Source organism: Dendrobates tinctorius, unplaced genomic scaffold, assembly GCF_039654945.1.
Source record: "Dendrobates tinctorius isolate UK_male_01 unplaced genomic scaffold, ASM3965494v1 ptg000028l, whole genome shotgun sequence".
Classification (NCBI taxonomy): Eukaryota; Metazoa; Chordata; class Amphibia; order Anura; family Dendrobatidae; genus Dendrobates; species Dendrobates tinctorius.
The window spans coordinates 54,205,403-54,232,498 of record NW_027361696.1 but is presented as its reverse complement, the minus strand read 5'-3'; the positions used below and the strand labels follow the sequence as shown (position 1 = coordinate 54,232,498).

The 27,096-nt window shown below is 43.0% G+C and overlaps 1 protein-coding gene across 2 annotated transcripts in view; it reads right to left on the bottom strand.

Annotated features, from left to right (window-relative positions):
* GRIK5 (glutamate ionotropic receptor kainate type subunit 5) overlaps positions 1–27,096 on the bottom strand; it is a 446,124-nt gene that overhangs the window by 268,685 nt on the left and 150,343 nt on the right. Inside the window, exons 1-2 of one of the 2 annotated variants that reach the window (XM_073570754.1) lie at positions 20,053–20,139; positions 16,335–16,477 (exon numbers count right to left, since the gene is read on the bottom strand). In XM_073570754.1, coding sequence (XP_073426855.1) covers positions 16,335–16,425 — 91 coding nt within the window. In that variant the 5' untranslated portion in view covers positions 16,426–16,477; positions 20,053–20,139. Of the gene's footprint in view, positions 1–16,334; positions 16,478–20,052; positions 20,140–27,096 lie in introns of those variants that run through there. The other variant, XM_073570753.1, reaches the window with a different exon arrangement.

The window sequence follows — 27,096 nt, the reverse complement described above, 5'->3', positions numbered from 1 at the left end:
TTCACTAAGCCATCTCAGACAGAAATCTGTCCACCCTCTGTTTGAAGACTTCCATTGAAGGAGAACTCACCACCTCTCGTGGCCACCTATTCCATTCATTGATCGCCCTCACTGTCAAAAAGTTTTTTCTAATAACTAGTCTGTGTCTTCCCCCTTTCAGTTTCATTCCATTACTTCTCGTGTTTCCAATGAGAATAAGGATGACCCCTCTACACAGTGATATCCCTTCAGATATTTGAAGACAGATATTAAGTCTCCTCTTAGCCTTCTTTTTCGCAAGTGAAACATTCCCAGATCTTTTAACCGTTCCTTGTAGGACATACTTTGCAGCCCGCTCACTATCCTGGTCGCTTTTCTCTGAACTTGCTCCATTTTTTAATTCAGTGTCTTTTTTAAAATGTGGTGCCCAGAACTGGGTACTGGTCCAAAGGAAAGCCCTGATCTTCAGTGAGAAAGAGAGGGGGATGAGATCAACCCAAGAACTGTCCCTACGGCATCCGAGTGCACTCCGATTTTCACGGACTGAAACAATGTCTACAGAGACATTTTTATATTTCGCCACCTCTGAGAAAATCGGATCGCACTGTGATCAGAGTCTAATTAGCATAATCAGACCGATTTTCTCAGATGGAGGGAAAAACGATCGTCTGCACCTGCCCTCAGGAGAAGGATCTGGTTTGGGCAAATATCCTAAGTCATGTTACAATGATCATCTGACTCACATCCACTAGGTGGCACTAGAGTGTCAACTCCTACTCCTGATTTGCATACTCTTTCCCAGAGAGCACTGGTAGAGGGCTGCACTGACTTTGTTCTTGATAAAACACAGTGGGCCTACACCAGTAGATGACATGGCTCCCAAACCATCACTAATTGTGGATACTTCACACTAGACCTCAAGCAGCTTGGATTGTGGTCTCTCCACTCTTCCTCCAGACTCTGGGACCTTGATTTCCAAGGTCTAGTGTGAAGTATCCACAATCAGTGATGGTTTCTGGAGCCATGTCATCTGCTGGTGTAGGTCCACGGTGTTTTATCAAGACCAAAGTCAGCGCAGCCGTCTACGAGAAAATTTTAGAGGACTTCATGCTTCCCTCTGCCGACAAGCATTTTGGAGATGTAGATTTCAGTCTCCAGCAGGACTTGGCACCTGTCCACACTGCCAAAAGTACCAGTACCTGGTTTCCAAACAACAGTATCCCTGTGCTCGATTGTCCAGCAAACTTGCCTGACCTTAACCCCATAGAGAATCTATGGAGTATTGTCAAGAGGAAGATGAGAGACGCCAGACCCAACAATGCAGATGAGCTGAAGGCTGCTATCAAAGCAACCTGGGCTTCCATAACACCTCAGCAGTGCCACAGGCTGATCGCTTCCATGCCACGCCACATTGATGGAGTAATTAATGCAAATGGAGCCCCGACCAAGTATTGAATGCATTTACTGAACATACATTTCAGTAGGCCAACATTTCGGATTGTAAAATCATTTTTTCAAGCTGGTGTTATAAAGTATTCTAATTTACTGAGATAATAACGTTTGGGTTTTCATTGGCTGTAAGCCATAATCATCAACAATAACAGAAATAAACACGTTAAATAGATCACTCTGTTTGTAATGACTCTATAGAATATAGGAGTTTCACTTTTTGTATTGAAGAACTGAAATAAATGAACTGTTTGATGATATTCTAATTTTGTGAGATGCACCTGTATTGCCATTTTTAATATCTCGGCTTACTGATAGTCAATAAAAACTAAATACTTCTTAAAGATGAAGATTTTCTACACACATATCTATTAAGGTATCTGTCACTAGTTTTTTGCTACCATATTTGACAGCAACAAAATATAGAGGCAGAAGCCCTGATTCTAGTGATGCCTCACTTACTGGGCTGCTTGCTGTAGTTTTGATAACATCTCTGCTTTTTCTGCTGCAGATCTAACAGTGTTCTGAATGCTGAGCCCTGTATGACTCCACCCACACCGCTGATTGGCTGCTTTCTGTGCACAGGCAGAAACCTGCCAATCAGTGTTGGGAGCAGGGTTATGCAGAGCTCATGAATATGGAGGACTACATAGTAGAAGGTTTACTAGTCCTCTGGTGATAATCTCCTGCTGAAAAAGTGAGTTTATGAAAACTATGGCATGTAGCCCAGTAATGGACACCGTACTGGAATCAGGGTCTCTGCCCCTACATGATGATTAGGTGACAGATTCCTTATAAGTCATAAATATCAAGTGGTCTAATTTTTCATGTTTGCCATAGGGGTATAATATTTGGGGTGTGTGCGGGCAGCAGTCGAACCTGACCCCCTAATGTCTGAATATTAAGAGCCCCTTTTACAGATTTTCCATTGGCAGTCCTGATCTTCAGGGTGTGGTGGCTTGCTACAATGTATAAGTCTGAACTCCAGGCTTTTAGATGATTGCCTAGACAGGATACCACTGTAACAAACCCTCAGCTGTGAATGGAAACAAGGTTCCCATTCATAGACAGCAAGCAGAAAAGCACAGAAAAAGATATTTTTGCTGCCTTTAATGGGGCCCTGTAACTATGTTATAATTCTGGTTTCTACAATGTATCAGTTACAACACAGATTGTCTAGACTGGATGCAACTGTAACAAACCCTCAGCTGGGAGCGAAAACATTGTTTCCATTTACAGAAAGCAATCAAAAGGCAAACAAAAAGTATTTTTACTGAGTTTAATGACTTTTTAACATTCATTTATTTATTTTGCAAGAAAATGTAATTGTGAGGCTACTTTCACACTTGCTTTTTTTTGCAGCGCGTTTTTCCCGCAAAAAAACGCATTGAAAAAACGCATACAAACGCATACAAATGCTGCATTTTTTTCAAGCATTTTTATGAGCATGCATGAAAAAATGCAGCGTTTTTATGCGTTTGTATGCATTTTTAGTGCGTTTTTACCGCGTTTGCATTTTTTTCCAACATTAGGTGGCCCCTCACACTAACCCAAACCATGACTTTACTAACCCTAACCCTGACCCTAACCCTAACCCTTAACCAAACCATACCCTGATCCTAACCCTGACCCTAACCCTGACCCTAACCCTTAACCAAACCATACTAACCCTAACCCTTAACCAAACCCTACTAACCCTAACCCAAACCCTAACCCTAAACCCTAGCTAACGCTAACCCTAAACCCCCTTAACTAACCCTAACTCTAACCCAAACCCCTAAATTCCATTGTCTAACTAATGGTAAAAAAAAAAACGCATGCGCAAAAAAACGCATACATAAGCATGCCAGTGCGCACATATGCGCACCCATAGACTTATAATGGGTGTCTTGCTGTAAAAAAAACGCATTGCGCGTGCATGCGTTTTTTTGAGGCAAGTCGGATGCCCAAAAAATGCAACAGGATGTATTTTGTGCGCCCGAGCGCATACCGCAAAAAAACGCATGCGCGGAAAAACGCATACAAACGCATGTGTATGTGCACATAAGCGCATCCCATGCAAAATATAGGGAAAAAAATGCATGCGTTTTTTAGCGCTAAAATCCAGCGCAAAAAAACGCAAGTGTGAAACCAGCCTCAGAAGGGAAAGTTGTGCAATTTATGGCAATTTAACAAGTCCGAAAAATGGAGGCATTGGTCAGATAAGGGGAAAATGGACCCATGTTTTCCCCCCTATCATGTAAAATTCGATAATTGGCGCATTAATACAGATATATGTTATTTTTTACTTTTCTTGGTTATTATTATACCTGGAAGTTCTGGCTCCCGATTTCGGATTCTAGTTAGCAGGTGACACAAAGCCGAGACCTTTAGCGAGTTGCCAACATGGTTGTTGTTTTTTTGCTTTTTTTTTTGAAAGCCCAAACAATGAAGGTAAATTAGCAGAATGAGTCATAGATCACCTCGCCGAGGTCTCGCTGGCGTCTAGACGGAGCGAACATTACTGAAAGAGAAGACTCTCGCCCTGGTAAAAGGGCCGCACGCCCTGTCTTGTATAAATGCTAATCCCTACCTCTGCTGCAAAGCCTTCACAGGATTTGCCCTTTTACCGTCCTCCTGACAGATTTTAAACTTCATTAATGGTCGTCAGGCTCCCAGACGGCACAGCGCTCGGCAGATCCTGAAGTCTAACTATAGACCCCCCGGAGAATAAACCGCGTCTTATACCAACTGGCAAGAGTGTCTGCGGAGCTGCTGCTCGGAGGATCCAAAGCCAATTTATAGGGGATGCGTCATCAGAAAAACACACATTGTTTAAATCAGGATTGTGTTACATGATTTTTAATCATGATTTACTTTATTAAAAACAAAAACAAAATTAGAGATCTTAGAACTTTCACACTGACCATTGGAGTGATTTTAGACTCATACTTCTCCTTTTCAGCAGGCTCCTTATCAACACAGGCTGGATTACATTGACAGGTAACACCTCTATGCAAAGCTGATAACTTAGGATCCACCAATTACAATAGGTGATATCACAGCACACCTCCTCTTCCTTCTGTACAATGACTGATATTACCTCTATATACAGTAGATAACACAGGATCCACCATTCACAATAGGTGATGTCACAGCTCACCTCCTCCTGTACAATGACTGATAACACCTCTACATACAGTAGATAACACAGGATCCACCATTCACAATAGGTGATGTCACAGCTCACCTCCTCCTGTACAATGACTGATAACACCTCTACATACAGTAGATAACACAGGATCCACCATTCACAATAGGTGATGTCACAGCTCACCCTACTCAACCTCTCTTCACAATGAGCTTTGCACAAGCTTATAAGATGACTCAAAACAAAAGATAGGATCAGACCCCGTCTATTGGTGCATGTGTGCATATAGATATACAGAAAAATGGATACATTCAATGTTTTAATCCTCATTTGAATTGAATGACCCTCATGAAATACATTACTGATCCTGAGTTACATCCTGTATTATACCCCAGAGCTGCTGTCACTATTCTGTTGGTGCAGTCACTGTGTACATACATTATATTACTGCTTCTGAGCTACATCCTGTAATACACTCCAGAGCTGCACTCACTATTCTGCTGATGCAGTCACTGTGTACATACATTACATTACTGGTCCTGTACTGATCTTGAGTTACATCCTGTATTATACCCCAGAGCTGCACTCACTATTCTGTTGGTGCAATCACTGTGTACATACATTACATTACTGACCCTGAGTTACATCCTGTAATACACTCCAGAGCTGCACTCTATTCTGCTGGTGCAGTCACTGTGTACATACATTACATTACTGATCCTGATTTACATCCTGTATTACACTCCAGAGCTGCACTCACTATTCTGCTGGTGGAGGTCCCTGTGTACATACATTACATTACTGATTCTGAGTTACCTCCTGTAATATACCTCTGAGCTGCCGCTCAATATTCTGCTGGTGCAGTCACTGTGTACATACATTACATTACTGATCCTGAGTTACATCCTGTATTATACCCCAGAGCTGCACTCACTATTCTGCTGGTGCAGTCACTGTGTACATACATTACATTACTGATCCTGAGTTACATCCTGTATTATACTCCAGAGCTGCACTCATTATTCTGCTGGTGCAGTCACTGTGTACATACATTACATTACTTCTCCTGTACTAATCCTGAGTTACATTCTGTATTATACTCCAGAGCTGCACTCGCTATTCTGCTGGTGCAGTCACTGTGTACATACATTACATTACTGATCCTGAGTTACATCCTGTATTATACTCCAGAGCTGCATTCATTATTCTACTGGTGCAGTCACTGTGTAAATACATTACATTACTTCTCCTGTACTAATCCTGAGTTACATTCTGTATTATACTCCAGAGCTGCACTCGCTATTCTGCTGGTGCAGTCACTGTGTACGTACATTACTTCTCCAGTACTGATCCTGAGTTACATCCTCTATTATAATTCAGAGCTGCTCTCACTATTCTACAGCTCTGGGGTATAATACAGGATGTAACTCAGGATCAGTAATGTATGTACACAGTGACTGCACCAGCAGAATAGTGAGTGCAGCTCTGGAGTATAATACAGGATGTAACTCAGAATCAGTAATGTAATGTATGTACATAGTGACTGCACGAGCACTCACTATTCTTCTGTGGCTCTTGCACACAATGAGCTGTAAAGAAGTATTTTTTGGACAGTCCCTTTTTCTTTGGAGGATCCTTTGACAAGGATCTGATCACAAGATGCTCCACAGTAAGGACCACCAGAAATCAGCTAATGACAGCAAATGTTCCAATTCTTTGCAGCACCTCCGCAGGGGAAAAAAAGTATTACACCGTTCTTGTAATGCACGAATTAGCTGGGTCCTCCAGAACATGAGAACCTCTTGGTATCGCCTCCCTTACAGACCTCATTGGCTGAGAATATCATAACCAGGCATTAAACATTGGATTTTACCGATTGTCGCTTTCAGACACTCAGCAGTGATGATGGCGCACATCTGAAGAATCACTCCAGAGTCGCATGACACGAGGTATTCGGTAGTAGTGACTCAAGTCCCTTGCTGCACTATTCAGACCAGCTCCGTCCTCGGCTCTCCGCAGAGAGAACAGCTACGGGTGATATCGGGGGGAGGATCGGCAGATCCTTTGAAGCTTTTCATCTCTTTTCTTTATTCGGGATTTATTACATTTCTTTCTTCTGAGTTTTTTGATATGTTAATTTTCACAAATTGTAGAGTATTAAATGTGTGTCTTTTTATTACAGCTTCTATGAGCAGAGCAGAACACAAAACATACAAAAGACACCCCACCCTAGTATTAACCCCACCGCACTGCCTCTTCCCCTGCCTATAATAACTCCTGCAGACCAATTATAGGGGTGCCTTTAAGGCTCTTCGCTCTGTGCTCCTCGAGCGGGGACGCCCAGCATTCATAGGCTCGGGGCATGTGCTATTATTGGGATAATGGGAAGTGACTGCCCTCATATGGCACCAGTCTATAAAGCTAGATTTGGTCCAGTCTATTTTGTTGGAACTAGAATTAATGTTTTATTTCACACACTTCGTTAAAAGGAAATGTGTCATCAAAAATGATGAAATGTTTAAGTACATTTTTTAGTAAAATGTTTGGGCTACTTCTTGTTTGTTTTTGTTTTATTTCCATACCACAATCTGTATTAAAAATAAAAAATCTTGTAATTCTCACACTGGCCACAGGGGCTTTTCTAGACTCAAACTTCCTGTTGTTTCAGGAAATGCACAAATATATTAGCCGCATCTTTTGTATTGATGCATCTAATGAGCGTGTGCAAAGGCAGGGAGAGCAGTGACATTGTCTTTTGAGATTGGCGGATCTTGTGTTGTCAGCTGTGTATAGAGGTGTCACCTGTTATTGTAATCCTGCCTTTGGTGATAATGAGCGTTCTGAAAACTCTTCCTGAACGTACAGGAAGTAAGAATTTAGAATAATCCAATTGGTCAGTATGAAAACGGAAAACATACTAATTTTTCTTATTAATAAAGATCATGATATGGAGAAAGAAGGTTTCTGGTGAGCTGTGACATCTGCAGTGAAGGGTGGATCCTGTGTTATTCTGTGTGATCAACTTTATATACAGTAGAGGTGTTATCAGTCATTTTATAGGAGGGGGAGAAGGTGAGCTGTTACATCACCTATTGTGAGTGGTGGATCCTGTGTTACCTACTGTATATAGAGGTGTTTTCAGTAATTATGCAGGAGGAGGAGGTGAGCTGTGACATCACCTTTTGTGAATGGTAGATGCTGTGTTATCTGCTGTATATAGATAGGTGTTATCAGTCATTGTACAGGAGGAGGAGGTGAGCTGTGACATCACCTATTGTGAGTGGTGGATCCTGTGTTATCTACTGTATATAGAAGTGATATCAGTCATTGTATAGGAGGAGGAGGTGAGCTGTGGCATCACCTATTGTGAATGGTGGATCCTGTGTTATCTACTGTATATAGAGGTGTTATCAGTCTTTGTACAGGAGGAGGAGGTGAGTTGTAACATCACCTATTGTGAATGGTGGACCCCCTATCCCCTGGACATGTGAAAACATATTGATTGGTGAGGGTCTGTCCGCTGTTACCTGTACCGATTGGCAGAACAGGAAACTTTCATCCTTGTTAGCATGAAGTCTGAGTGTGCATGCTCGACCGCTATTCCACTCATTCTCTTTTGGGCTGCCGCACACTGCGTTTGGCTTTTTCTGGACGCCCCATACATAATGATTGCAGCGGTAGCCAGGCGTCTGATCTACCAGTACATTTTGTAACGGTGATATTAGTTCCTTGATTCGCTGATCGGAGCATGTCCCAGAGGTCGGACCCCCACAAATCAGCACGTTATCTCCCATCTCCTTTTTGTGGGATGAGTTGCAATAGAAAGAGATAGATCCATTGATATCTGATGGATCAGGAAGGCTTCTCTTAAAATTCTGCATTTCTGCTCACTCCACTCTTTGTAGGTAACGGCTTTATGTCCTAATGAATTTAGCTTGTGAGCGGCTCCTACAAATCACACGGAAACATTTTTAGCAGTCTACAGTGGTCGAGCTGGAAAGCTTTCTAAGTAAAACTCATCTGGAGAATGCAAAGTGTTTCATGACGGTTACCCAAGAAACAGCGGTGTGTTCAGTCCAAAGGACTGTCATGGGGAAAAGAAACGTATATTGTGCTGGAGCCAATACGGTGTCCTAGAGAGTGCTTTTGGAGTCGGGACAGAAATATTACTCTGCAAATGCATCGTGTTCAGTCCAAAAGCAATTTTAGAGAGAGTTCATTATGTTGAGGACACAAGCCACTCCAAAATAAGAGCTAGTCATCACGATTTCTCCATCATTGACAGGCTTCCTTTGCCAATATGATGTCTCACAAGACAATAAAAGTCATTACACTCAAATATCATCTATAGAAAAAAATTGTGGCGTCAATTTTGTATATCATTCTGCAGAGTCTGCATAGGACTGGATTACAAATGGTGGAGATTGCGGGCAAACTATGGGACCTGACTGCTATATGACCCCTATATTAGCCAGAAACAGGAGAGACTTCCATCCCACCTGCTCCCTTTGACCTCAGTGGACAGAGAACCAAAGGGTAACCTCATTACTTCTTTTCACTACTCATATAAAATTACGGTTAGTTACATTGGATACATAGCTAAAAAATACTTAGTAATTGCTATCTTACCCTTCTTCGTAACACTAGACTAGGGGGATGATGGGATAGGGAGATGAAGGCTCTCTTACACGTTCTGAAATACTGGTTCTCATCTAAGTATTGTTTTAACAACCAGATCAGAACGTAGGTTGAGTGGCTAGGAGAAGCTCCAAACTCAAGGTCTTTGGTTGAAGCTCTATGTCTGTCTTTAAAATGCAGACATGAATTTTTACACGTTCGCCAATGTGTTGGTAGAAGCCTCAAAATCAAGTTCTGCAAGGCTCATGAGCAATGTATTGGGTTTGTAGATTAGAAACGGTAGGGTGAGTGGGTGAGGGAAGCTCCCTCAGTCCCCAAGATGTAGAGGTCTTTATCTTTATCATGTTGGTCAATATGTTTGGAGTAGCCTCAAATGTCGTAAGTGCCATGACTTGAGTTATGAGCCACGAATGAAGTTTGCACGGCTTATAAGCAATTTGTTGGGTTTGGATATCAGAAAAGGGAGGCTTAGTGGGTATGGAAAGCTTCATTGTGCCACAAAGGGTAGAAGCCATCAGGCAAGTGCTTCATGTCCTTCAATAATCCAGCCATGAGCTTCATCATATAAACCAATGTGTTGGGAGTAGCCTCCAATGCAACAGGTGCAAAGCTCATGAGCAATTTATCGACTTTGCAAACTATCCATTGTTATTCATTTTACTCCAATCGTTTCAGACTGTCAAAGAGGGACACCAAGGAGGGTTTTGTATCATATCAAAGCCAACCTAGCCATCTGCAAGGGGGAAAAAGCAGCCATGCAGGACTTCTATGGATAAATGTTCATTCCAAGAAGATTGAAGATTTCAGTAAGGAAGGGTCTGAGAAGGAGAAGGATTTGGGTCAAAATTAGGGAGTGTTCCTCCCATAGATGGTCAATAATAAAGTATCGAGCTGTAAGAAATAACGTGCCTACAGGATTAATCCCATCTTTAATGACTCCGGGACAGGTAGTATCACGCATGCCGATTTTATTGGCAATAAGTACACATAGCAAAATCCAAAAGAAATGTGGAACAGCAAAGATAAATACACACTACGTAATTAATCCTACATTAACCAAGCTCCATGAATTAGTTTATTGCCAGAGAGTCTGAGCTTCAAAGAGAGCTCATTGCATCAGAAGAGCGAGCATCCACCATGATGATAAACGCAGCAAGGGTCCTGCCGGCTCACGGATGCCTCGCTCTCATCTGCTCTTTAGGAAAAAGACAGAGGGAAACAAATAACCTAAATTAGGACAGCTTCTCTCGCTTCTCATGAATCTCCCGGTGCTTTCAAGCCCATTATCTCCTCCGGTAGCCCCCCAAAAAACAGAGCGAAATAAATACACCAAGGCCAATATGACAAGCCTGAGGGAAGGATCACAAAGGAGTAAGGACAAACCTGAATCATGGAAATGAATCGGAGCAGATTGCCGAGCACAAGCAGATGGGGAATAGCTGAAGCCTTCAAAGGCTCCTCGCATACTGCACTCTATAGATCTTCCTACCTAAAACCGAGAGCGTTAATCAATAGACAAGTCATTTTGATGGACAGTTCAGTTTGGTCCCCCAGGGCAGTAAATGTCCAGGCCAGTGAAATTTTTGGCATATTGACACCTTGTTGTGATATCAGCCATTTTATAGAATTAACCGATATTGAACTTTATCAAATCGCAAGGACATTACTGAGACACAAGGAACAAGACACCATCATTAAAGAACTGATTCATAGCCAATAAACTGAACGTGGAATCATGAACCTAAAAGGGCCAATGAAATATGACACATCGGTGCCCAGAAAGCTGTATATTTAGAGAGAACTATGGATCTGCTTGATGTAGAAAAGCTTTATGGTTTGATTTGCCCAAGCTAATAACAATAAGCTCTGCCAAGATAATCTATGGGACCAAAACACTGGGACTTTCATAGGCCCATGCCTAGGGCTGCCCTCCAGGATAGGGCATCTACTCTTTCAAAGTTATATGTCAGAAGTTTTAATTGATTAAGTTGACAACCACCACCAATCACTAAAAAGACGGTGCAGAACTCCAACTAAAATTTAAGGGACAAGAACATTGTGTGGTTCTCTAACAAGTGTGTACCTAAGGCAGCCCCCCAAGAAACAGCGCCTCCTCTTAAAGTTACATGACAGAAGTTTTAATTGATGAAGTTGACAACTGACACCAATCACTAAAAAGAAGGTGTAAAACGTCAACTAAGTTTTAAGGGAAAAGAACACTGACTGGCTCTCTAACAGGCCTGTACCTTGGGCGGCCCCCCAAGTAATGGCGTCTGCACTTAAAGTTACATTTCAGAAATTTTAATTGATGAACTTGACAACAACCACCAATCACTAAAAATTAAGTGCAGAACCTCAACTAAGATTTAAGGGACAAGAACTCTGGTTCACTAACAAGCCTGTACCTAGGGCGGCCCTCCAGGAAACAGCATCTGCTCTTAAACTGACATGTCAGAAGTTTTAGGTGATGACCATTGCCAATCACTAAAATGATGGTGCATAACCTTATCTATGATTTAAAGGACTAAAACACTGTCTGGTCCTCTAACAGGCCTCTGCCTAGGACAGTCTTCCAGAAAAGGGTGTTGCTCTTAAAGTAGTAAGCTTTTACCGGTGAAGGTGGCTACCACTATTCACTAAAATGGAAGCGCAGAAACTGAGCTAACATACAGTATATGGGACCAAAACACTGTCTGGCATAGTAACGGGCCCGTGCATAAGGCAGCCCTCCAGGAAGGGGTATATGCTCTTAAAGTGATGCAATAGAAGTTTTGATTGATGACAGTGAGCACCACCGGTCAATAATATGGAGCTGCAGAACTCAGTTAAGATCTATGACACTAAAACACTATCCGGCACTCTAACAGGCCTGTGCGTGCCTAAGGAAGCCCTGCAGGAAGAGACGTCTGCTCTTAAAGCGACACGTCATAACTTTGTATTGCTAAACATTGTGACCACAAATTAGCAAAATGGAACTACAAAACCTCTCAGCTGAGTCCTTTTTTTAAGAATTGATATGTACTCTACATACTTTCATTATTTCTAGACGAGTGCAGTACTTTTCTGATCTCTTCCATCTCTGTGTTTTAGCCCCTAAACCCTTACAAATAAAAACTTTTGATATGCCTTTATGAAATGTCGAACATTATCACCTGGATTATAGCTCATGCCGGGATAATTAGTGCAGTAGTCTAGATGTCATACCTTTATAAATGTAATTTATCTCCAGGCTACAAGAAAAAAACAATAGACAATCCCTTCATTGAACAGAAGTCTGGTGCGAAAAGGAAAGTTACAGAGAGGGAGGAGGGAGATGCAGCTGCAGTTTCTTATTCAATGCTTCACAGAAAAAAAGAGGAGGAGACAGTATAGGGAGATATCTGATTGGCTCAGCTCGCATAGCAAAGCTCTGACATCACACGGGAAGGATATGCCTATTCACTCCTAAGTTTGCAGGACTTCTTTAAAGGGAGCAGAATATACAATATGCACCTGCAGCACAGCAGAATTTTTTAGCATAGCCTACCGTATCATTTATAGTCAGTCCATGCATCTTGATCATGAAAGACCCCGGTTTGTTGAATTCTGGGTAATCCAGTCCTCATACCCTGATGCGCTATGAAATAACCTGCAGATAGCAGGGGAAAAGTAAATGGATTTGGCAGCAGTACTGATGTCTGGGACTGTCCTCAGCTAAAATAACATCTTTGAGGATAATCAATAGGGTAAATCAGATCGGAGAACAATGGTGTAATAACTTTAACCACTGGAAGGAAGGAGAGAAGCTGCGGAGCCGTCTTGGTACATACTCAGGAGCTTGCTCAGTGCATAGCCAGCATTTTTACAGCTTGCCCTAGCAACCTTTGGCAATCAGGCCGAGCATCTGACAAGTGCCAAAGGCAAAGCTGCCAAACCGGGATCTAATATTCACAGACATGATGCCACTGTGCCAAAAGCAATTATACATCAGGCGTGTGCTGCCCGCAGTGCAGGAAAGGGTTAATAGATTACATTGGAGCACAGAGAATAGTGCACTGCCCACCTCAATATCCAGCAAGACCGAAACCGCCAGTCATGGCCGACGTATACATCAGATGTTCTGCAGCAGATGAGGTGTATTATGATGTTCCGCAGCAGCCACAGTGTGTACTATGATGTTCTGCAAAAGCAGCTGAGGTGTATTAGGAGATTCTGCAGCAGCTGAGGTGTGTTATGGTGTTCTGCAGCAGCTTAGGTGTAATTTGATGATCTGCAGCAGCTGAGGAGTATTATGAGGTTCTGAAGCAGCTGAGGTGTATTATGATCTGCAGCAGCTGAGGTGTATTACGATGTTCTGCAGCAGCTGAGGTGTATTATGATTTTCTGTAGCAGCTTAGGTGTATTACGATGTCCTGCAGCAAGTGAGGTGTATTATGATGTTCTGCAGCAACTGAGGTGTATTATGAGGTTCTGCAGCAGCTGAGGTGTATTACGAGGTTCTGCAGCAGCTGAGGGTGTATTATGAGGCTCTGAAGCAGCTGACGTGTATTACATAGTAACATAGTAACATAGTAATTAAGGTTGAAGGGAGACTTTAAGTCCATCTAGTTCAACCCATATCCTATCCTAACTTGCCCTAACATGTTGATCCAGAGGAAGGCAAAAAAAACCCATGTGGCAAACAGTAAGCTTCACATTGGGGAAAAAAATTCCTTCCCGACTCCACATACGGCAATCAGACTAGCTCCCTGGATCAACGCAATATTAAGGAGACTAGTGTATATACCCTGTAATATTATACTTTTCAAGAAAGGCATCCAGTCCCTTCTTAAATTTTAGTAGTGAATCACTCATTACAACATCATATGGCAGAGAGTTCCATAGTCTCACTGCTCTTACAGTAAAGAATCCGCGTCTGTGAGTATGCTTAAACCTTCTTTCCTCCAGACGTAGAGGATGCCCCCTTGTCCCCGTCACAGGTCTAAGAGTAAAAAGATCATTAGAAAGGTCTTTGTATTGTCCCCACATATATTTATACATTGTAATAAGATCACCCCTAAGCCTTCGATTCTCCAAACTAAATAACCCCAAGTGTAATAACCTGTCTTGGTATTGCAGACCCCCTAGTTCCCTAATAACCTTGGTCGCTCTTCTCTGCACCCGCTCCAGTTCAGCTATGTCTTTCTTATACATCGGAGACCAGAACTGTACACAGTATTCTAAGTGTGGTCGCACTAGTGACTTATATAGAGGTAAAATTATGTTCTCCTCATGAGCATCTATGCCTCTTTTAATGCATCCCATTATTTTATTTGCCTTTGCAGCAGCTGCTTGACTCTGGCCACTAAATGTGAGTTTGTCGTCCACCCATACACCCAGGTCTTTTTCAGTGACTGTTTTGCCCAGTGTTTTACAATTAAGCACATAATTATACAACTTGTTCGTTCTACCCAAGTGCATGACCTTACATTTATCCCCATTAAAGCTCATTTGCCATTTATCAGCCCAAGCTTCTAGTTTACATAAATCCTCCTGTAATATAAAATTGTCCTCCTCTGTATTAATTACCCTGCAGAGTTTAGTGTCATCTGCAAATATTGAAATTCTACTCTCTATGCCCCCTACAAGGTCATTAATAAATATGTTAAAAAGAAGCGGGCCCAAAACTGACCCCTGTGGTACCCCACTGCTAACCGTGACCCAGTCCGAGTGTGCTCCATTAATAACCACCCTTTGTTTCCTATCCCTGAGCCAGCTCTTAACCCACCTACACATATTTTCCCCTATCCCCATTGTTCTCATTTTATGTATCAACCTTTTGTGTGGCACCATATCAAAAGCTTTTGAAAAGTCCATGTACACCACGTCCACTGCATTCCCTTGGTCCAGTCCGGAACATACCTCTTCATAAAAGCTTATCAGATTAGTCTGACAGGAACGGCCTCTTGTAAACCCATGTTGATATTGGGTCATAAGGTTATTCTTCTCCAGATACTCCAGTATAGTATCTCTTAGAAAACCCTCCAGGATTTTACCCACAGTTGAGGTTAAACTTACTGGCCTATAATTTCCAAGTTCAGTTTTTGTCCCCTTTTTGAATATTGGCACCACATTTGCTATACGCCAGTCCTGTGGTACAGACCCTGTTATTATGGAATCTTTAAAGATTAAAAATAGTGGTCTATCTATGACTGTGCTTAATTCCTGCAGTACTCGGGGGTGTATCCCATCCGGGCCCGGGGATTTGTCAATTTTAGTGATTTGTAGACGCCGCCGTACTTCCTGCTGGGTTAAGCAGGTGACATTTAATGGAGAATTTTTATCCCTGATCATGTTATCTGTCATGGGATTTTCTTGTGTAAATACTGTTGAAAAAAAGTCATTTAGCATATTGGCTTTTTCCTCATCCTCATCCACCATTTCACCCAGACTATTTTTAAAGGGACCAACACTATCATTTTTTAGCTTCTTACTATTTATGTAGTTAAAGAATATTTTGGGATTATTTTTACTTTCTCTGGCAATGAGTCTCTCTGTCTCAATCTTTGCTGTCTTGATTTGCTTTTTACAGAATTTATTTAATCTTCTGTATTCTGTATTCTGTATTACGAGGTTCTGCAGCAGCTGAGGTGTATTACGAGGTTCTGCAGCAGCTGAGGTGTGTGAGGTTCATGAAGTTTTGCAAAAATGTTGTGTCTTTTGGTACTTTCACACCAGGTTCGGCCAGTTTCGCCAAAGCAGGCTGAACATTTGCAGGACGGGGTGTGGTGGCGCCCACCGAATTCTTCATAAGTTCCGCCACTTTAGTACAGACTGGAGTAGCATTACGTGGCGTGCACTTCCTAATGAATTCTCCACTTCCTACTCGTTTAGGCGCCATCATTAGGCCGGTCATGTAGAATGCCGTGTATGAATGTGGCCCTAAAGGTTACCTGTACAGATATGTCCTGCAGTAAAGAAAGAGTTGTGTCTATGTGGTGCCACTGTCCAGGACTGTGGTAAAAAAATGTCGAAAAGCCGCAACATTTGTGCACAACTTTGAACAAAAAATGCAAAAAAAACTTGCAAAAAATGTGCAATTATTTGTCTTTACCTGAATTACACCATATTTCATCCATCGACCATGCAACAAACAGGTACAATAATCAAAAGTTCTTACCAACACGTAGGGATGACAGCAATGAGGCACCAGGGGAGGTGAGGCTCAGGAGCAGTAGGAGGAGCGGAGCTCCCAGCTCAGGTTGCAGCATCTTCTTCTACTCCTCATGGAGACGGATCGAGGCGCAGCCAGGCTGACACCACCTGTCAGGACGAGAAATAATGTGCTATTACTTATAGGGTTAAACACCATGGCGAGACTATATGGCTGAATCGTTAAAGGCCATGTACACCATTGCAATGAATTTTTTTTTATTGTTCATTTGCTTCCTAAATGCAACTTTCTGAATAGACTTCATTAAATATTTTCTACCATTTTGCTGCTCCAGTGCATTTGTACAACGTTTAATACATTTAGTGCTCTGTTCCCCACTCCCTTCTCTCGGTATATAGCTGGAGGAAGCAGAGAGGGGAGAAAGTATCTCAGGGAGTGCAGAGAATACAAGCTACTTACAAGGAGGAAGGCATATAGAGAAGAAATAAGTGCAGGATAAAAAATGTGCTGATACAAAAAGTAAGTGTATAAGAAAGACATAGCTGAACTAGAGCGGGTGCAGAGAAGAGCGACCAAGGTTATTAGGGAACTGGGGGGTCTGCAATACCAAGACAGGTTATTACACTTGGGGTTATTTAGTTTGGAGAATCGAAGGCTAAGGGGTGATCTTATTACAATGTATAAATACTGTATATGCGGGGACAATACAAAGACCTTTCTAATGATCTTTTTACTCTTAGACCTGAGACGGGGACAAGGGGGCATCCTCTACGTCTGGAGGAAAGAAGGTGTAATCATACTCACAAATACGGATTCTTTACTGTAAGAGCAGTGAGACTATGGAACTCTCTGCCATATGATGTTGTGATTCCTTACTAAAATTTAGGAGGGGACTAGATGCCTTTCTTGAAAAGTATAATATTACAGGGTATATACACTAGTTTCCTTAATATTGTGTTGATCCAGGGAGCTAGTCTGATTGCCGTATGTGGAGTCGGGAAGGAATTTTTTTCCCCAATGTGAAGCTTACTGTTTGCCACATGGGTTTTTTTTGCCTTCCTCTGGATCAACATGTTAGGGCATGTAGGTTAGGATATGGGTTGAACTAGATGGACTTAAAGTCTCCCTTCAACCTTAATAACTATGTTACTATGCAAGACAGCAGAACCTCAGCACCCCGCCGACACACAATCCTGACATCCAGCCTATATTACTGGGAGAGACACATAGCTCACATCCAGACTATCTTACTCGAAGAAACACAAAAATCTCACATCCAAACTATAGTACTGGGAGTGGCACACAGATCTCACATCAAGACTATATTACGGGAAGAGACACACAGAGCTCACATCCAACCTAAATTACTAAGAGACACACAGATCTCACATCCAGCCTATATTACAGGGAGTGACACACAAAATTCACATCCAGACTGTATTACTGGGAGAGACACACAGACCTCACATCCAGACTATATTACTAAGAGACACAGAACTCACATCCAGCCTGTATTACTGTGACACACATATCTCACATCCAGACTATATTACTGGGAGAGACACACAGAGTTCACATCCATACTATATTACTGGGAGAGACACACGAACCTCACATCCAGCCCATATTACTAAGAGACACAGATCTCACATCCAGCCGATACTACTAAGAGACACACGGATTTCACATCCAGCCTATATTACTGGAAGTGACACACTAAATTCACATCCAGACTGTATTACTGGGAGAGACACACAGACCTCACATCCAGACTATATTACTAAGAGACACAGAACTCACATCCAGCCTGTATTACTGTGACACACATATCTCACATCCAGCCTATATTACAGGGAGTGACACACAAAATTCACATCCAGACTGTATTACTGGGAGAGACACACAGACCTCACATCCAGACTATATTACTAAGAGACACAGAACTCACATCCAGCCTGTATTACTGTGACACACATATCTCACATCCAGACTATATTACTGGGAGAGACACACAGAGTTCACATCCATACTATATTACTGGGAGAGACACACGAACCTCACATCCAGCCCATATTACTAAGAGACACAGATCTCACATCCAGCCGATACTACTAAGAGACACACAGATCTCACATCCAGCCTATATTACTGGAAGTGACACACTAAATTCACATCCAGACTATATTACTGGGAGAGACACACAGAGCTCACATCCAGACTATATTACTGGGAGAGACACATGAACCTCACATCCAGCCTATATTACTGGGAGAAACACACAGATCTCACATTCAGACTAAATTACTGGGAGAGACACACAGAGCTCACATCCAGACTATCATTGATAGGTGTCATCAGATAGACAGCTTTCTTTCTGTGGATAGAAAGCTGGTTCGGATAAAGGGATGTAACATATAACATGTCTGAGCTTCACAGCATGATTGTCTAGTCAATGAGCACCAGCATGATGTCTCACCAACCACAAGCTCAGCTGCACCCACCCCATTAATGAGATGATAATGTCATCCTTGTATGCATTTACCCTATCACATACTGTATTTACATGAAGATGCCAACACCTCTAGTGCCCTGTAAACATTAGAGGGAACCTTCTGTGTTCAGGAGCACAGCGCTCCCCTACCTACAGGCTTCCTGACTGTCAGAGGTCAGTGCGCTCCTAAAGACAGATAGTTCGGACCAGCAGCATGGTTGTGCACTGGTCCGTACTGTGCAATCTCCCATGAAACCGTGGAGAAGTGCAGGGGTTCCAAAGGTGGCGGGTAACTAGGCAATGAGTGGGTAAGCTTTAGAATTAAAAACTGTTCTCCATCCTCAAGATTTTTGAGGTAAAATGCAAAGTTGAGGAGAAAACCCCTTTAGGCTTCACCCAGGAAGCAGTACAGACCGGGTAAGGACAGGTGCGGAGCCTAAGAGTACGTTTATCACTGGTAGTAAAACGATATATTATCACTCGATCCAAAATAACATAACAATATTGATATCACACCACCCACAATAACAATGGTCTCTTACAGGGGTGGTACTCTCAAAGAAGAGGGCCAATAAATAAAGCTTATAAGGGAAATCTAGAGCTAAATTTAGATTGGGGTGGTCTTCTGTAGAAGATTCTCTGTAAAAAGTTGTCAACACAGAGGAAAATTAAGGAAAGGTAGACATGGGGCAGGTTTATGAAAACTGTCGACAAGAGAACCTGCCTGTTTTGCCCATAGCAACCAATCAGAGTTCAGCTTTCATTTTTTAAACATCTCCTGGAAAACGGAAGCTGCCCTGTTATTGGTTGCAATGGCGAAAGTAAAACTACAGTAATCCATACGGTGAGAGTCGTAGATTTGTGCAGTTGGTAATCCGCAGGGTGATTTAGACTAAGGGAAGCGTAGTTAAATTTGTAGAGATAGAGGACAGCGTGAAGGTCCTTTTTGGAGAAAGCATGTCACCACTGTTGCCGCGTGTCTGGATGTGGTGACCTACATAGTATGAGATGTAGGACAAGCAGACATTGTGTGCAGAGACGAAGGACTGGGTGACACGCCTCGCGGAGACGGGGCAGCACCAGGCGCCGTCTACGTGGAAAAGGGCTGTGTGACATGGTGACACCTCGGTGGCAGGATGACAATGGCTCCTCTTGAAGATGCAATGTGATGGAAGGATATGCAATGAGAAAAGGAGGACTAAGACGAGAGGGAAGAAAAGACAGGTTAATCACCTTCAGGCAGACTGTGGCGTCTTCCGTACAGATACTATCGACATTAGGAGAGACAAGATGACATGACGGCACATCATGAAGGAGAAGGCCTGACTGACACCAGTGGATCTATATAACACCAACCATCTCGGCAGAAGAGACAGATCCTGTCAGAGATTGGGGGGGGTGGACAAGGAAGACGTCCACCATTCTTGTACGTAAAGAAACACGACGGCAGCAACGTAGAATTTGCGGATGCGGCGATCCTCGCTATCTGCAATGTAAAATAGGGTGAAAACGTTAAAAACTGGATCAACGTGTAGGGACATGATCACATACTGCAGTTTTTTATGCAGAAAATAGTCTGCATTTAACTGTCCAAGGAAAGAGGATGTTATTTCACAAAAGCTCGTGTTTTTTGGTGCGGCTTTTCTCTGTAAGCTTTTATGGGGAGCCTTACAAATAAAAAATTCAAAAAATATCCAGTACAGAATGAATGCTTTTCTGAACTAAAGAAAGGTAATTGAAATCTGCACCAAAAACGCTTAAAATAAAGGAGGAGCCCATAAAAAAAAACAACAAAAACACAACAATCAGAGAAGATTGCAGTTGCACATTTTGGTGCGGAATCCTGCAAAAACAAAAACAAATAATTTACGCTGCTTGAAGTCATTTTCACACTGAAGGGAAAACAATGAAAGAATTGACTTGCTGAGGTTCAAAAATAAAAATTCACCCGCAGCTGAAAAAAAGCGCAAGGATAAAAACAGCATTTTGTGAATGAGATTCTAGAAATATCATTTATTTTGCTGCTACCGTAAAATGCAGTTTTTTTTCAGCACGGAAGAAAAAATGTATTAAAAACACTATGTGTGAACAATCCCTATTGGTCTATGGAGCATGCTTGTAGTGCTCTTCAATGGAAATATTGAAGTCGCCTCTTTCACACATCAGGTTTTCGCCGTCAGGCGCGATCCGGCGCTTTTGACAGAAACCGGATCCGGCGAAATGCAATGCCGGATCCGGTTTCCCCCCCATTGACTTGCATTTGCGCCGGATCGCGCCGGATGGCCATGCGTTTCATCCGGTTTTCGCCGGATCCGGCAATGTGTCGCGATCCGGCGTCTGGAAAAAACGGCTACTGTAACGTTTTTTGTCTCCGGTGAAAAAGCCGGACACGCCGGATCCGGCGCGTCCGGCTTTTTCACACAATGAAAGCCTATGAGCGCCGCAATGCGCCGGATCCAGTTTTTTGGTCTGAGCATGCTCAGTAGCTCTGCCCACAGGAGATATATAAAAGCAAGACAATGGGACCATCAGCCACACCCAACATGCCACCCAAGCCAAGAACCAGGAGCAGGAGAAGGCAGCAGACAGCAGCAGCACCATCAGCACCACCCCAAATGGAGCAGCAAATGGAACATGCTGAGGAGGGAAGTCCAGCAGCAGATGAGAGACGGTAATTATCAAATCACCCATTCCTCCAAACTAGGGCCATGGAATATCAAGATATTCATTGGCCCTTTGTTTCTCTTTATTCAACAGCCGCCAAAGAGATGCAGCAGCAGCAGCAGCAGAAATGGCATCACTGGCAGCAGCAACAGCAGCAGCAATACCCACAGCCATGGAGTCTGGCCATCAACAGGACAGCACATCTTCTTCTGGGAGCCCTCCCTCGCATCATCAGCGTTTACCGGTAAGTTTTTATTTCCAAAATCCATCATCTCTGTAATATATGTCTATTCATTGCCTTTTATTTCAAAACTTGAATCACAAGATGAAGAGGAGCTCCCAGAAGAAGAAGGAAGGGGTGGACAGACACCTGGAGTGGGCTCACAATTGGTAAGTTTTTTGCATCAAACGCAGAAACACAACATCACACTACACACAACACATAGAAAACAATGTTCTGCAGACCACACACAGCAAACAAATGCCTACATCCAAAGACATAACATTTTTTGTTTTCTTCTCTAGTCTTCCCAATCTGGTGCTTGGCCAAGAGGTCCTCGCAGTGCCTCCCAGGGTCGTCGGCGACAGCAACGCGGCGGTCACCAGCGTGTAAGTATAAATATTTTTGCTTTGTTTTTTTCCACTTTTTATTTCACTTCTTTTGTGGAGGCTAATGTTATTTTTGTCTTTTTCTTTAACAGCCTTCACAGCGTGCTCACGACTCTGACGGTGAGGATGGAGGACTCGATGTGGACCACCTCATCGATCTCGTCAGACAAAGGGAGCCGCTCTGGAATATGGCTGACCGCCGCCACGCTGACCTTATCGTTACCCGACAACTCTGGGAGGAAATCTGTTCGCTCCTTGTGGGCCGCTGGGAGGACCTCGATGTTCGGGCCCAGATTAAAGAGCGTAAGTATATACAGTACCGGTTGCTTGATGTAAACCAGTGTTTCCCGAACTCCAGTCCTCGTGGTCCCCACGGATCATGTGTTCAGGATTTCTATTTACTATGGAAATCCTGAAAACATGACCCCTGGGGACCATGAGGACTGGAGTTTGTGAAACACTGATGTTGTATACTAACCACTCCTTTCTCGTTTCAGAGAACAGAATTGTGAATCAGTGGCGGTCTGTGAGGGATCGTTTCAAGAAGGAGTTCAATAAAGAGATGCGGGCCCCGAGTGGATCTGGAGGACGCAGGAGCAAGTACAAGTACGCACAAGCCCTGTCGTTCCTCCAGGAAACAATGCTCACCAGAAGGTAAATATTACACACCACATGTGAAAAAAAATGTTAGATGTAACTTTTTTTTTTCAGCCAGGGCCATACCATGTCAGTATTTTAATTGTTTTTTTTTCTCTTTATTCCACAGCATGGTGAGCAGCACTCGGGAGCCTGCACGATTGGACCCTTCTGAGGCGATCCCTGAGGAGACCGGCACCGAGGGACACTTCGACCGCCCCGGTACATCTGCACCTTCCCAGCCTTCCCACACATTCGACCCATCTGTCCCATCCACCAGCACAGGAGCATCGTGGCCGCCTACATTACATGAAGCTGCTGGTGAGGAGATCGCTTTCCCTTTACCCCACCCTTCTGCCCCTGCCACCTCTAGTACACCTGCGGGTACTGGGCGGCAGCGGCAGAGGGGTCAGGAAAAGAGTTATGCGCAAGAGTTCTTGCATCTGAATGCATCTTTCCAGAACTGTCTAAAAGTCTTGTCAGAGCAAATCTCGCAGGCTTTCAGCAGATCAACTCCAGCATTCTGGAGGTGAAGACACTTCTGCAAACCATGCATTCAGAAGCAAGATCTTCGCCAAACCACACCTTTTTCAGGTCTGTTGTGGAGCGCATGGCAACACTATCTCCTACCCAGCAGATGCATGTAATGCATTCGTGCCACGGTGCTCTACAGCAGGTTACCTCCCAACCTCCACCTCCCACCACTGTAGTTCCTCCACCCGCACCCCCTCCAGCCACTTTCCATCCTCCCCCTCCTATTACATCTGCACCCCCTCCAGCCACTTTCCATCCTCCCCCTCCAGCCACTTTCCATCCTCCCCCTCCTATTACATACCAGCAACCTCACCAGTACCAGCAACCTCCCCAGTACCAGACATCTCCCCACTTCCAGCAACCTGCCCCGTACCAAACTCCTTCCCCGTACCAAACTCCTTCCCCGTACCAAACTCCTTCCCCGTACCAAACTCCTTCCCCATACAACTTTCCATCAACATCATCTGCTCCTACAGTCCCTGCCCAACCCTCCACTCCACCGCCCACCACCTCTTCTGCCTCCAACATGTCCACCCATTCTGTAGCTTTTTCCACACCTTCACCTCTAACTGTTCCTTCCCCACCACGATCCCAGTCCTCTCTCCACACACCCAGTGTCGAAGTGTCCCGCAGCCCCTCCAGCAGTATTTCCACCCCACACTACACAGATTTGTAATGTGTGTTTTTTAATAAAAATGCCCATTGGGTTTAAAACCTTTATTAAAAAAGTTTTTTGCACCTTAAAAACATTTTACAAAAAAAAAAAAAATTTTAAATAAAAGTTAAATTATCGTTTCACAATGGTTGTCTGTCTTTTCTTTCTGCGGCGAACTATGTTTAAAAAAAAGGTTAAATACAGGGTATTTCAAAGGTAAAAAGGTATTCAAAACCAGGTATATAACTGTGGGTAAATTTTAGCTTTTTGCCACAGTTGTGTTCCTGGTTGTGTTTGAAGCAAAGTATTTCACCTAAAAAGTTGTGTTTATTGTTGGTGATTTCCTAACAATGTACACAACTTTTGTTAAAAGGTGAAATACTTTGCATAAAACACAACCAGGTACACACCTGTGGCCTAAAGCTAAAAATAGTAGACCATGACAAGATAGCCAACTTTGGTTGGCAAAGGTATATACTGTTGGTCCAGAAGGTACACAAGTTTGGTTAGGGCACAAATCTTTCACACTCTGTCATCCTGCCAGTGTACTCTGCCTTGAGGGGCCACAAGGGTCAATTTTAAAAACCGGATCCGGCGTAATCCGTCGAAAAACGGATAGAAAAACGGATGAACCGGATGAGACGGATCCGGTTTTGTCTGTCAAGAACAAGACGGATCCGGCACATCAGGTTTTACAAAACATTTGCCGGATCCGGCATTCCGGCACGACGCCGGATCGCGCCTGACGCCGAAAACCTGATGTGTGAAAGTAGCCTTAGGCCACATTCACACGTTCTGTATTTCGTCAATATTTTACATCAGTATTTGTAAGTCAAAGCCAGGAGTGGAACAATCAGAGGAAAAGTATAATAGAAGCACGTCACCATTTCTGCATTTTTTACCCCGTCCTGGTTTTGGTTTACAAATGCAAAGTACTGACCAAGTACTGAGCAAGTGAACGTGACCTTAGGCAAATCCGGCACCAGTATCCAGCAGACCCAGGCTGTGAATGGACGCTATATTGTAACTTTACTATACACTGCAATATTACGACTTTGCATTGAATTGTAAAAGCGATAATCGGTAAGTGCATCATGGAGTCCAATAAAAAATGTAAAAAGTAATTGAAAAATATTTCTAAAAAACTTACCAAAAACTTAAAATGAACACAATGAAATATGTTTGAGATTTACACAAGCAAAAAAAAAGTTAGCTAGACTATGGATGGGCTATGGGCTATCCAGGACCTAGACTATGGGCTAGGATGACAAGAGGTGCAAAGTTGAAGATCATGATGTCACTTTGTGATGTTGCAGCTAATGACTGTCAAAACAGTTGCATTGCAATGCACGAGACACAACTGATGCAAATACTCAAGCCTGTTGGACTGTAAAGAGGGCCTGTCATGTTGTATAGCAAGTCCCATCTGTACAGCATAGTACAGAGGAGGAGAAGCTGAGCAGAAAGATATATGTGGTGGTTTGTTGGAAAAGATTCAGTATAAATTGTATTTTATTCATTAAATTCCCTGGTTTTATATACATACGAGTCAAGTGGGCGATCCTACTCACATGATTCCAGTGGGCGGTACTACTCATATGAATCCGGTGGACGGTCCTACTCATATGAGTCCAGTGGGTGGTCCTACTCATGAGTCCATTGGGCGGTCCTACTCATATAAGTCCAGTGGGCATTCAAAGAAAAAACACGGTCCCTACAGTCAAACATGGCAGAGGTTCCCTGATGTTTTGGGGTTGCTTTGCTGCCTCTGGCACTGGACTGCTTGACCGTGTGCATGGCATTATGAAGTCTGAAGACTACCAACAAATTTTTCAGCATAATGTAGGGCCCAGTGTGAGAAAGCTGGGTCTCCCTCAGAGGTCATGGGTCTTCCAGCAGGACCATGACCCAAAACACACTTCAAAAAGCACTAGAAAATGGATTGAGAGACAGCACTGGAGACTTCTAAGGTGGCCAGCAATGAGTCCAGACCTGAATCCCATAGAACACCTGTGGAGAGATCTAAAAATGGCAGTTTGGAGAAGGCACCCTTTTAATATCAGGGACCTGGAACAGTTTGCCAAAGAAGAATGGTCTAAAATTCCAGCAGAGCATTGTAAGAAACTCATTGATGGTTACCGGAAGCGGTTGGTCGCAGTTATTTTGGCTAAAAGTTGTGCAACCAAGTATTAGGCTGAGGGTGCCAATACTTTTGTCTGGCCCATTTTTGGAGTTTTGTGTGAAATGATCAATGTTTTGTTTTTTGCTTCATTCTCTTTTGTGTTTTTTCATTTAAGACAAATTAAATGAAGATAATAATACCAAAGAATTTGTGATTGCAATCATTTTCAGGAAGAAACTGAGTATTATCTGACAAAATTGCAGGGGTGTCAATACTTTTGGCCACAACTGTAAATGTTCTGGAAGAAATGGCATCTACGGCTTACATAGTGTGTGAAACGAAGGACATATGGAGCAGGGATATGTTCATGTGCTGCATGTTGTAAAGACAAGAACTCAAAGACTAGTCTAGATGTGTTTGAGAGCTGCTATGCTATGGGTCAGGAAGAAGAACTGAGGAGCCAATGGAAATGTGCCAAATGGGCCAGAAGAATTTAGCTGGCCAAAGAAATTAGATCACGGTCAGGAAAACGATCGTTCCGCAGAATGCCATCTCATCAGACTTGATCCCACTAATATCGGTGAGTTTAGCCAACTTTAATCTAATGTGTAAGAGGGCCTTTATGTTGCCCATAATCCTTAGGCACCTGTTGGCCAAATGGATGTTTGTCTAAGAGCTGCAATATCTCATCTGACTGGCAACACACTCAGCTAGGTCAAGAATTAATTTATTCTGTACAGGGAGAAGTGAATATACAACTTACAGAACAAAAGGAGCTCCGGCAATGGTTTATCTCCTCTGAGAACAAAAGGATCAGGCATGTTGCAATCTATCTTGCCAATCCTTTCACTAGACATCCTCCCCCTCCCATGCATATTAGATATTTGATCTCCCTTTGATAACAATGGGTTTGGCTGACAATGTAATGTGTATGGCCACTGTGCAGACACAGTGTATCCTAATTAACCAGATGACTATTTTTAGCAAGCCAGAAAGAATGCACTGTTATCTATATGTTGACTTTTGAATGTATGTGTTTATTTCTGATTGGTCAAGA